This window comes from Theobroma umbraticum, unplaced genomic scaffold (genome assembly GCF_002168275.2).
Source record: "Theobroma umbraticum cultivar Fairchild unplaced genomic scaffold, ASM216827v3 scaffold_147.0, whole genome shotgun sequence".
NCBI lineage: Eukaryota > Viridiplantae > Streptophyta > Magnoliopsida > Malvales > Malvaceae > Theobroma > Theobroma umbraticum.
Window position 1 is genome coordinate 8,975,590 of NW_018397259.1, and position 11,225 is coordinate 8,986,814.

General features: G+C 36.1%; 4 protein-coding genes across 6 annotated transcripts in view; all 4 read right to left on the reverse strand.

The window, feature by feature from the left end:
- Positions 1-650: 650 nt before the first annotated feature.
- Positions 651-1,399, reverse strand: LOC110415644 (putative defensin-like protein 184). The gene is made up of 2 exons (XM_021427344.1): positions 1,345-1,399; positions 651-891 (listed from the first exon to the last, which is right to left on the reverse strand). The coding sequence occupies exons 1-2, from the start codon at positions 1,397-1,399 to the stop codon at positions 719-721; spliced, it is 228 nt and encodes a 75-aa protein (XP_021283019.1). The 3' UTR covers positions 651-718.
- LOC110415391 (SEC-C motif protein) lies at positions 873-5,729 on the reverse strand. Of its 3 annotated transcripts, none has more exons than XR_002445094.1 (6): positions 5,453-5,729; positions 5,139-5,287; positions 4,774-4,935; positions 4,106-4,221; positions 2,986-3,148; positions 873-891 (listed from the first exon to the last, which is right to left on the reverse strand). XR_002445094.1 is itself a non-coding variant. In XM_021427033.1 (5 exons), the coding sequence occupies exons 1-5, from the start codon at positions 5,682-5,684 to the stop codon at positions 3,127-3,129; spliced, it is 681 nt and encodes a 226-aa protein (XP_021282708.1). In that variant the 5' UTR covers positions 5,685-5,729; the 3' UTR covers positions 2,727-3,126. The 3 variants fall into 3 exon arrangements, 1 of the variants encoding a protein (XP_021282708.1); XR_002445093.2 differs by lacking the exon at positions 873-891 and adding an exon at positions 1,869-2,229; XM_021427033.1 differs by lacking the exon at positions 873-891 and having other exon boundaries at positions 2,727-3,148.
- A 347-nt stretch (positions 5,730-6,076) lies between these two features.
- On the reverse strand, positions 6,077-8,301 carry LOC110415269 (S-adenosyl-L-methionine-dependent methyltransferases superfamily protein). Its single transcript, XM_021426864.2, has 2 exons — positions 7,501-8,301; positions 6,077-7,155 (listed from the first exon to the last, which is right to left on the reverse strand). The coding sequence occupies exons 1-2, from the start codon at positions 7,854-7,856 to the stop codon at positions 6,501-6,503; spliced, it is 1,011 nt and encodes a 336-aa protein (XP_021282539.1). The 5' UTR covers positions 7,857-8,301; the 3' UTR covers positions 6,077-6,500.
- An 821-nt stretch (positions 8,302-9,122) lies between these two features.
- LOC110415270 (P-loop containing nucleoside triphosphate hydrolases superfamily protein) overlaps positions 9,123-11,225 on the reverse strand; it is a 2,532-nt gene continuing 429 nt past the window's right edge. Inside the window, exons 3-7 of the mRNA XM_021426867.2 lie at positions 11,005-11,169; positions 10,695-10,913; positions 10,469-10,506; positions 10,171-10,298; positions 9,123-10,096 (exon numbers count right to left, since the gene is read on the reverse strand). Of these exons, the coding sequence (XP_021282542.2) occupies positions 9,479-10,096; positions 10,171-10,298; positions 10,469-10,506; positions 10,695-10,913; positions 11,005-11,169 (1,168 nt within the window). The 3' untranslated portion in view covers positions 9,123-9,478. The remainder of the gene's footprint in view (positions 10,097-10,170; positions 10,299-10,468; positions 10,507-10,694; positions 10,914-11,004; positions 11,170-11,225) is intronic.

Sequence of the window (11,225 nt, forward strand, 5' to 3'; positions counted from 1 at the left end):
GATGGAACTTGAATGGTTGATTGTATATATTTTGTGATCTAGAAATGGCTAGAAATTTGCATTTTGAGGGTAATAATATGTCCATGCATAAGATAAAGAAGTTGTTAAAGAAAATAAATAATGCAATGTGCATGAACCATTTTGAATTTTTGATTGCAGACATGCCTTGAATGGGTCGTAAATTATTTAATTTAATGATAAACGTGTCTTAATCATTTTTCAAGAAGTTGAAACAATTAAATTTGAATTTTATTTTTTAATTTTTAAATTATATAATATATTATTTTAAAAAAATTAAATTATTTTAAATAATTTATATAAATTTTTATTTTTTTATTACATTCAATCAAATTTTTTATTTTTATTTTATATTAAATATACTTTTATGATTAATAATCAATTAATTATTATTAATTAAAATAATATTTATCATTTTAAGTAAAAAATATCATATGGTTATATCATCATACCACGTCATCATTTATTATGACATATCGACATCATAAGATATAAAATAATTAGAGATTTTTTTATTAATAATAATTAATCGATTATTAATTAAAAGAATTTATTTAGTTAAATATAAAAATATAAAAAAAATTTAACATAATAAAAAATAAAAAAAATTAATTTTTTAAAAATAATTTTAGAACTTATTTAAATACTATATAAAAAAAATTTATTGAAAAGGTGATGTTTATTGTAGAATATGGTAACATCAACACTTATATGCACAAAAGCACTGCTTCGGAACGGAAGGAGCAGTGTACAAATCACAAAGGCCCATCCCGTTGTATCGATTTCGACAGTCTTCCCAGCAACGATTTTCCCCTTTGCAATTCCACACTTTGTGGCAGTCTTTTGCTTCTGCCTTTGGCACTCTTTCTCCATCTGTACAAGTTCCAAACATACAGCCTTAATTAAATAGCAAATGACTTGAACAAATACTAAGATTTTTTAAGAGAGACACCATAGATAACTAGTCCATAGTACTCAGAATTAGATCAAAGTATTGTGATTTTTTAAGGCTAAATTTTTATAGTTTTATGTAATTTGTCACGACACTTGTTCTGCAGTGATATGGTGATTTATAATCAATTTCATAAGATTTTTGATACAGAGAATTCTGAAAGCTTAACTAAAAAGGTAGCTGCTACTATAGGGTAAAGCAACCATGGCAGTCACTTGTTAGTCAATTGAAGCCTTACAGCAAACTCTTATATCACAGAAAAATTCTAATTAGTAATATTCTAAGCTTTTTTCCATTAAAATTAACAAACAGAAGAGTTAAAGGAAAAGAGTCACAGGATCATGCAAGATGGAGAAGTGGATAGGAAGCTTTACCAGGGATGAAGACAAGGAGGACAAGCAAGAACAGGAATGTAGAGAGTTTCACCATCTCTAGCTCAAGATTAATGCCAGCTAAAGTTTTCTATGTTGTGAGTAAGGTTGGCCACCATGCCATGCATTATAAAGCCTTGAGGGATCTTTTTTTTTTTTGTTTATTTGTCAAGCAAAGGATAAGGATGCAGAGGTCATGGTGTGATGCAAACATTCATAATTCATTCAGTTTTTTGTTCTTTAATAGTATCAATGTTCAATTACAATTAACAAAGTTTTGCCTTATGGAAGTGAGGTGGATTTGCATTAGCTCTTTTAATCTTCTTAAAAGAGAAAGAGACTGATTAAACATGAATCGAATTATATGAAAGTGCTTAAAAAGCTATGGAATCAAAGCACTATCATTTTTTTACTATCTAAAAATAAAATTTACATGCATAAATAAGTATCGTATACTTATTGAAACAAAATTTTGTACGTGAAGTTTGTGGCGTTTTTCAATTCAAAAATAATTAAATAAAAGATTGTTATATTGATAGAGGGGGAAAGCATTTGATGACTTTAAGAGATTCCAAAGAAAAGTCAGTTGGGGAGAGAGGAATCCACAAATTTTCAACTTAAATCCCTTCCAATTTGGTCATGTTAATAAGTTTCCTTAATCCCTTTGCCTTTAAGTGCAACCCCATTAGCATTTGAAAAGAATCCATTTAAAGATAGAACTTTTTCATTTGTTCAAGTCTCAAGTTAGTTCATATGGAAACTAATATCAGACATGTCAAACATTGATATTGTACTTGCTCTTGCAATCTTCTTGACAAAGATTACTTCCATTGCGATCCCCAGCTTTGTGGCATTCCTTTCCTTCTGCCATAGACACCATTTTCTCATCTGTATATGAACACACACACACACACAAAAACCCATTACAAGAACAAGTACAATATCAAAGACAAGAGGCAAAAGAAGGGAAAGCTTTGCCATTTTGGCCAAAAGACTGTTTGTAGTGCTTTGGTTAGTGCTTTTGCTTTGTGATATCTTATAATTTATTTATATAGAACTGCAAAAAGCAAAACAAATCAGAGATTTACCCTAGTATTAAGAATCTAGATTCTGTATTAATTTGACATATCTAGATTGATTAATGTAAGATACTCTTGACAAGAATTAGGAATCTACTTTTGTTTTGGAGAATTTAGCGTCCACTTCAACCTTTTTTTACCCCTTTTTGTGATCTTTTGGTAGGATGAGTGGGGGTATAAATGCTTTTGTGTAATCTGATATAATTCTTGATAGTGCAAGAAAATTAAACTATACATAGAGAGAGATTGGATAATGTTACCCAAAGAGGATATCACCTCAAATGAAATGCACAAAAGATGTAAGTATGAGTAAAGTTTAATCAAATATATTGACAAGGAGAAACAAGAGAAGAGACATAAGACTTTCTAATCAAATCCTCATATAAAAAAAAAAGGAAAGGAAGTTTAAGAGCTAGGAAAAAGGATGTGATCTTAAAGAGAAGAGAAGTATTTATTAAATTCAATTTGTGCAATTATATAATTATTAACTGTGTCATAATTGAGTTCGTTTATATATTAAAAAAAAAACATAAACATAAGCAACACTCTTATCACTAAGCAAAACCTTTTGATCAGGCAATGTTGTCCGATTGAGAAAAATGAACCAAGAGAGCCATGAAATGATGTCATTTGCAACTGCATGCAGATTCTACCAGTTTGAGGATTCAAGGCTGGTGTAGGATTCTCATCCATTTTCTTTTTGAATCTATTGATCCTTGCCACAACACCTTCTCATAAGTCATAACAAAGCATCAGAAAGAAAATAAGTTAATTAGTTTAAAGAAAAAGTTGTGAGAATTTTTGTAAGTATTTTAGATATTGTGGATGCTATCAATGTATGCTGATATTGTGCGATTACGTGTAAACATTCACAAAAGATGAGTGTAGATAAGGGTGTTACAATAGATTTGTGGATATGCAAGAAAATAGAAGATTACAAATAAGTGTATTCGAGGAAAGGTTGAGTATTGCGACAGTCGAGGAGAGAAACACATCCAGGTTAATTTGGAGCAAATACTCTAATAAGAAGACTTAACTTTACCGAAAAATACAAACTTCATAAGATGGAGGAGAAGACCAAAGATGATATGGATTAAACTATCAAAAAACACATTGATTTTACTATTTACTCAAGATATGATCCTAAATTGAGTAAAATAGAAGAATTGAATTGATGCAACTGATCCTTCCTAGTGCAAAAATTCTTAGATTAATGTTGCTATTATATACTACACTTAGATCATTGTTCACTAAAGAAGAAAGGGAGGACAAATTTCAAGATTTAAAGCTCCATATCCGGTAGCAAAGAGCAGTTATTAAAGTATGCTTCAAAAGATTTTGTGAATGAGAAACTCTTCACCAGAAGAGAAAGGCAGTGGAGGAGAAGGTTTAGCTCAGAAAGAGGCAAGTCCGCATATCCAGAGAACTACAAGAACACCCAAAAGTTTTGGAAAGGAAAACCTTCCTCTGATGGCATATGTTCTGCTTGAGAAAAGCTAGATAAGGCTAAAATAGCAGCAGAAAGTATGCATAGTTGATTTAAGTGATTAACTAGCCCCTATGCGGCAACCTCTACACAAATGATATAAGTTTGATTTTAACTGACTCATCTGAGAAAATGTGAAAACAAGAGCCTAGAGATTAAAATTGTGGCCCAAAGAGAGACGTATGGTGTGCAAAAGTACCTTTTATATCTCTTCTTTGAACCACATGGACAAAGTGCATTCCTGCTTATTTGCCCACTCTTTGCCAAGTTAGACCTGGCAAGATCCAATGGTGTTGAACCCATTAGCTTTTGCACCTGCGAAAGAAAACAAAAAGGGATGACATTTCCCTTAGAGAAAGATAGATAGAGATGCATAAAACTCACTTCTAATTCTTTAACTATATGAAAAAAAAATTCCTATCAGCTCAAATGCAAATGAATGAGGACAGACATCTCAGTCTCTCACACCATCAGCATTGAACCAAGAGACCATAATGCAGGTCAGCAGATCAAATCATCCTAGAAACACTTAAAGATATGAAAACGGATTTAATGCTTCTGACTACTTTTACAAAGAGCAATTGATCATGATCTTTTCAATTCAGATAATGTGCACATTAGAAAAGAGCAAGAGCGACACCCCTACCCTCCCCCATCAAGCATCTTCCTTATCTCTTTCAAATAGCTCCTATATTCAAGACGCTATCCATTGGGCACCAGGCCCAAAAGCATGATATGATAATTTAGAGAATTTAAGTTCAGACCATAACTTTAGGCCTCAGCATTGAGAGACTATCTCACACGAACATTTTAATCATTCAATGTTCAGCCCTAAAAATAACTGAGAGAAAACAGCAGCAAAACTACCTCAGCAATGCTCTTCGGCATCGGTTTCCCTTCCGCTTTCAACTTAGCCATCTTCTTATGTGCTTCTTTAGCCCAAGTAAACTTTGCAAGCGCATTCTCAACATCTGCTATTGTACAATCACATTGCTTCGCAGCTTCTTTTTTTTGACTTGTTTGAACATTCTACAAAAAACCAAGAAACCTAAATCCACAATCAGCACATTCACGCACACACTCCACCCATAAACATAACAAAACCAACATCAATAAAAACCAATGAATTCGCCACATAAATAAATTTATATAAAACCATATTTAGATATATTGGCCAAAAAAAAAAAAGGAAAGAAAATTCATGAAATAAATTTGTGGAGGTAGAAACCAACCTCTCCGGTCGGATCACAACCTCCAAGATACCTAATGATGGCTTCTTGTTTCTCGAAAGCATCAGCAAACGTGGCTTCGCTGCTTCTACCGACTATGTATTGCTTAAATGTCCCTAATTTTCTAGCATTCTTCAACTCATCAGCAAATCCTGAATTAACAGCACCGACTTTTAGCAAATTAATTTTGATTTTCAATAACTGTGCTAAATTCCAAGCTAAAGAGTAACAAGGCTGTGATAGAGAGAAAAGCTATATCAGCAAAATGAAATTCAAGAAATGAGATAAAGTGGCAGAGCGGTGAGCAGTGGACTCACGGAGGAGAGTGAAGGATTCAGCACTGGTTTTGGAGTCATCCGTGGAGGTCTTCTTCCCGGTGAAGACTCCTTTGATCGAGTCCATCCATGAGGCATGGACAGGCGACGTGGTGAAGATCGAACGGTGCTGCCGTAAAACTAAGTGACTCTCGGGGTAACCATACCCCAATGAGAAGGAGGAGGAGCTAGGCTTTCTCTTGGAAATGTTGTTCAAGATTCTAGACGAAAGCATTATTTTTCCTCTGTTTCTGGGTTCCGGCAAATGGTAGGGTTTACCGATCAGATTGCCGGGGTTTTTCAGTGAAATAGATGCTCCAAAACGCAGCGTTTGCTCTTTTCTTTTCTTTTCTTTTCCTTTTTCCTCAATCACCAAAACGCTGCGTTTTGATAGAAAACAAAAATTGCTATTTTGGAACTTGAATTTTGACTTTCAATAACAAAATAATATGTTAATTTAACAATTCAATATTAATTTTCTCAATAAAGAACATTATCTTTTTCAGCTGAATTCTTTTGAGTACAAATAGTAGTTAAACATCAGAATAATAAGGAAGAACGCCTGCAGATTTGTAGATAAGAATGAACAAACAGATGAAATTGCTCAACCATTGTTTTCTCTATAGGCAAAAGCCAGATTGTGCAGTGATTAATCAATAGAAAAATGCTTTTCAATTAACATTCAAATTTGAGCTAGCTAATACATCACCTGACAGCCACAAAAAAAAAAAAATTGAAGCTTTAGCTTTCCGATCGATGAAATCAGTTTCAGATACCTACATTAAGGTTACAGAGCTACCTTTTCTTGAAAAAAAATACAAATAAGGTCGCTATACTGCACGAGCAGATGATCCATTCGAACAAAAATCTATTGAGATTACAGCGCCTTCTGTTTCGCGTCCATTGATCGATGGAACACAGAGTTAACTTTGCAAGAGAATGGCGGAAAAAATCAAGAGGCTACAAAATGAGCCCATATAAGTTATCCATATCTTCATTTCTTGCTTCCTGAACTGCAAACAACAATATCCCAACAAGACTATCAGAATATCTAAGCCTTAGTCCGCCTAAACTCGAACCAGATCTCATAGTGATTGAACAACAAACTGTCATGTATATGCTTTCCAAGATACTCGAGCCCTAAACTTGCAAGCCTCCTTGTGCATTCCTCCCCTCCTAATCGAGAGCAAAACTTAATGTTATGCGAAACAAATATGCGCCCATCATAAGGCTTCAACCTATCCACCAACCTCTCAAGTCCAAACCACACAAGCTTATCAGGCATGTGAAGAAAAACAGCACTTGCATATATCAAATCATACACAACATCCGATCCAAACTTGTCGAAATCCATATCCTCACCACGCACAATCAAAGGTCGCTTATGTAAAAGCCCTTGTGAAGGAAGCTCATATCTAAATGCAGCCATTAAGGAAAGCTCATCCCTTTCAAGACAATGGAAATGCTCAGGTTTGAGATACCGAATAAAATGCAATCCAACACGAAGCGTCCCACAACCAATCTCAAGCACGCGTGAGTTGCTTGTTAGGTGGCTAGACTCAGCAAGGAACTCGAACACATCACGGCCTCCTGCCCAGGGCTCCCCGTAATTACTATGGTGCTCTTCAACAAGAAGCTCACCCGGGCATGGAAGAGCTGTGTGGTTGTTTGCTTCAGATCCTTCATAGTGTGAAATGCCCTTAAAGCTGAACATTGCAGAAAAAATTGATCACTAATTTGAGAAGAACGTAACCCTAATTTTGAATTCTGAAGTATTCAAAAATATTATATTTGCTATTCTATTCAAAAGAAATTTCAGCTCTTTACGTCCAAAGCAAACATTAAGTCCCATTTCTCCAACAATTATTTCTTTACAACCTGTTCAACTAAAAGACAAACTTCAAATAAATTTCTCTTCACTTCTCTTTAAGTTAATATCCTCTAAGAATCCTTGTCTTTTCTCTATTTCAGCTTATTTTGAAAGAAACACATATAAAACAGCCATTGAAAATTGAAATCTTGAAAAGAAAAGGAATTAATTTGGGATTTACTTGTTGAGATCCTCCAATTGCTGAGCACGAGTTCGAGGATTGATCCCTTTACGAAGCACATTCTCTTGCATATGTAACCCATTAGCTCGGATCTGATCTTTTACCCATTCTATATCCTCTCTGCTCGTCGAAACCCTCCGATCCCCGACGTCGTCCTGCACTGAACCGCCGGATACGGCGTAGGTGGTGGCGGCGGCGGCGGTGGTGGTAGTGACGGTGGAGGAGGGAGGGCAAGTGCAAGGGGAAGAAGAAGAGAGGGAAGATAAGAGGAAGAATAAGAAGACTGCCGCGGCGGAGACCGAGAGAACTAAAACCGGAATCGTTATCACTACCCCTTTTTGTGATGATGACGCCATTTCTGATCTCCTTTCGCTGCCGCTGATAGCGTTCTGGGAGTTTCTTGTGGATAGCGGAGGACAGAAGCCAACGATGTCGTTTGATTGGCAGGTTCGTTTTCTTTTATAAAAAATAAATTAAATATTGTGGGAGACGGTTGTCGTCATCGAGGTTGAAGAAGATGTCGTTTTGATGAAGAAGGATGCCGTTTTTTGTCCTTTTTCCTTGCCTTACAAGTTTTAAACCGTTAAATGATGATGTGGTTTTGGTGTCGAAATGACTGGGAGTTGGATCTGGGGAGGAGTATTAGGATGTGGGCGACTTCACAGTGCAATGATGTCTAACTGATCAAAATTACAATGTTCTTCTTCTTCTTTTTTTACTTTGCTCCATATATTTTTTATTATTTTTTACATTTACTTAGAGAAAATGTAGAAAGGCAAATCTGGCATGAAGATTGAAAGCATATATAGTGAAAGGTGAAAACTATGGGAACAGCTTAAGCAAGTGGCAACCATGAGTTTCAAAAATGTCATCAGTGGAGAAAAGAGTTTTGAGTGGTGTGATCAGAAATGGTGGGAGCTGAGCAGAGCAGAGCATGAACATAGTGGGACTGCTTAGGCACATGGCTCAATAATTTATTTATTTTTTCTCACAAAAAGCGTCGGTGTGGCTGTTGGGGAAGCAAACTCTTTGGCCTTCTGGGGGGACCATGGTTTACAGCAAATGAGATCCCAATGCCAATTGTTGAAACTTAGGACAAGTGGTTCTGTAATAAACACGTGAAAAGGGAGAGGAAACAGAGATGGTAATGATTCACCTAGGACAGACTGTATCCCAGAGCATACCAAAGAATGGAGCAGCCTTTGCAAGCTCATAAAGGGTTCAAAACTGGCTTTTGTAGATGGGGGGTCACGAGATTTGTTTTTTCCCAGAACTTAGATGAAGCTGAGCATAAAGCAGGAATCTCGGCTAGCTCTTCCATATATAAACATCATTTGGATTACTCCCATGGTGTCATTGTCCCTACCGGATATTTACATATTCAGGTCATTTTTAACTTATGAAACGTTTCTTGTGTGGCGAAATCATGATGTCGTGAAATCAAAACAGACAATTCCTTCCAAGTTGATATGGACTTTGACATTGACACGTGAGTATGCCAAGTAGAGATACTACCAAGGGAAAAAGAAAGCAGCCATTGTGAAGTTCATCAAGGGTTCAAAACTAGCTTTTGCAGATGTGGGTCATAGGGTTTTTCTTTAGAGCTTAGACGAAGCTGAACATAAGGCAGGAATCTAGGCTAGCTTTTTCATATATGAACATCATTTGGGTTACAATAATCATGTTAATGGAAAGTTAACAGTACATATCAAACCTAAACAAACCGTTTTAATGCAGGGATCCTGTAAACAAATATTAAGTTACAGATCCCAGACAAGCCGGCAAACCACCCTTAATAAAATATATGATGGCACAGCTTCCTGTATAAACTCTTTTCATATCTAAACAGGAAACACCCCCCCACACACAAGCAAAAGAAAAGACAGATTAAAAAGACTGAGCAAAAATGAAAATTAAACGCCCCACACATTTTACATGTACTATAAACGGATACAAGATAGCTACTTCTTTTTCATTGTTAGACAAAATCAGACATCCTTCTTCTGTGGCGACTAAGTGTTACTCTTAAGTTGGGATCAGATGAAGTGACCATCTTGCTTCTTGGCAGAGAGGTTGTCTTCAAGGCTGAGCCCTCACATTTTGGACTCTCTGTGGCTGGTGCATTAGTGTCTTTGAATCTGGAATTCTTCCTTGAGTGCCGTAAAAATGCTCTAAAACGATGATCTGAGAAACTGAGGGATTGAGAACCTGAGTATTGCACTGAACTTCTGGCTCCTGATCTCAGGCTTCTTGCCCTTTTAACAATTTCTCTTTCAGCAGCACTTTGCCTTTCTCGACTAGCCACAGTAGAAGTCATGAACCGAGGGAGAGGACGATGAGTACTTTGTTTCATTGCTTTCTGAGTTATCTTAGGTGCTTCAATGACATGATCTTTTACATCTTCTTTGGGGCTTTCAGGACTCTTTAATTCATTCTCATCAGGAATCTCATAAGAAGTTGAGTAAAGTTTTTTGTTCTCACTTAGTAGGAACTCAGCCTTCTTTATTTGACTTGTTATCTCCTGGCATTCTTCTTCTGCTTCTCTCATGTTCTCTTCAAGCTCTGATATCCTTTTTTCTTTTTGCTTCTTCAAGTCCTAGAATTCCATATGTTTATCAGTAAAAATAAATTGAATGCAGTACCAATTACATACAAATTAGATTATAGTACCTCTAGTAGTTCTCTACTAGATTCCACTGCTCTGGCCCTCTTTGCAAAGCTCAAAGAACAGATGGTCTCCCCAACATCTTCTTGACTAGGGCTTATGTGCACAAGCATCAAAACCTTGGAACCATCACCTAAATGAATTGGACTTACAAATTACAAAGTTTCCAACACATAACAACACAACTATAAACCTTTCTAATGTTATGCCTATCCAATGCAAGTAAGCAAGTTTCAATTTTTTCTGCAGTGTCTAAAGCATTGCAAATCCCCATGACTACAGTAAAAGCATGTGGTAGTTTACCTAGGGAATCTTTGAGGATTTGAGTCAACTTGCTATTTCTGCAACCAAAAGAAATAACTGTTATACAGAGCCAAGTAAAGCCTTATATCGTTGGGAATGAAGAAACATTTCAGCTGAGCAATCCTTTAAACATTTAAGGAATCCAACTAGATCTTGCAAACATTCCCAGCCTTCCAATGAAAAGTTTGAACATGACAGCTGCAAGAATCAAAACCAAGAAACTTGCCTGTAAGGCACATGGCCCCTCTTCCTTCTTAGGGCTGCAATAACATCACCTAAAGCAGAAAGGGAAAGATTTATAGCCCTTCCCTCATCAAGGGTTTGCCCAGTGGCTCCTGTTTTCAGTAATCGCTCACTCCCTCCAAGATCAACCATCCATAGCTTGCTTACTTTTGGTCTAGCTTCCGGAGTATTCCCATGTCGAGAAATGAGGATCCTTGTTAAGCTAGATATATGAAACTAAACAGATAACGTAATCATCAAACCAAAATAACCCATCAAGAAATTCAAAATATTGAACTCAACTAGGAACCCACCAGTGTGACCTGCTAGATGCCTCATTCACATTAGTCCATGAGGTAGTTCGAACCCGCCTGCCCTTTGTGTACCACCATCTGGCTTTTGCAAAATCTGGTATTTCAACTTCCGTCAGACCCTCAATTTCTACTGACCCCTTTGGATCTGTTTGAATGTTTAGATTACTGCAGTGGAGTTAGCCAAATCATAGTAAGCCCTCTAACAAATGGCCTTGAAATTT

What these genes read in the sequence shown, in the direction of transcription:
- LOC110415391 (XM_021427033.1), bottom strand. Translation starts at nt 5,684, where the DNA reads ATGCTTTCGTCTAGAATCTTGAACAACATTTCCAAGAGAAAGCCTAGC. An exon ending in GTTGTGATCCGACCGGAGAG is followed by an intron (nt 4,936 to 5,138) that starts GTTGGTTTCTAC and finishes GGTTTTTTGTAG; the next exon opens with AATGTTCAAACAAGTCAAAA. An exon ending in TCAAAGAAGAGATATAAAAG is followed by an intron (nt 3,149 to 4,105) that starts GTACTTTTGCAC and finishes ACTTATGAGAAG; the next exon opens with GTGTTGTGGCAAGGATCAAT.
- LOC110415269 (XM_021426864.2), bottom strand. Translation starts at nt 7,856, where the DNA reads ATGGCGTCATCATCACAAAAAGGGGTAGTGATAACGATTCCGGTTTTA. An exon ending in CAATTGGAGGATCTCAACAA is followed by an intron (nt 7,156 to 7,500) that starts GTAAATCCCAAA and finishes TGCAATGTTCAG; the next exon opens with CTTTAAGGGCATTTCACACT.
- LOC110415644 (XM_021427344.1), bottom strand. Translation starts at nt 1,399, where the DNA reads ATGGTGAAACTCTCTACATTCCTGTTCTTGCTTGTCCTCCTTGTCTTC. An exon ending in CCTCCTTGTCTTCATCCCTG is followed by an intron (nt 892 to 1,344) that starts GTAAAGCTTCCT and finishes GAACTTGTACAG; the next exon opens with ATGGAGAAAGAGTGCCAAAG.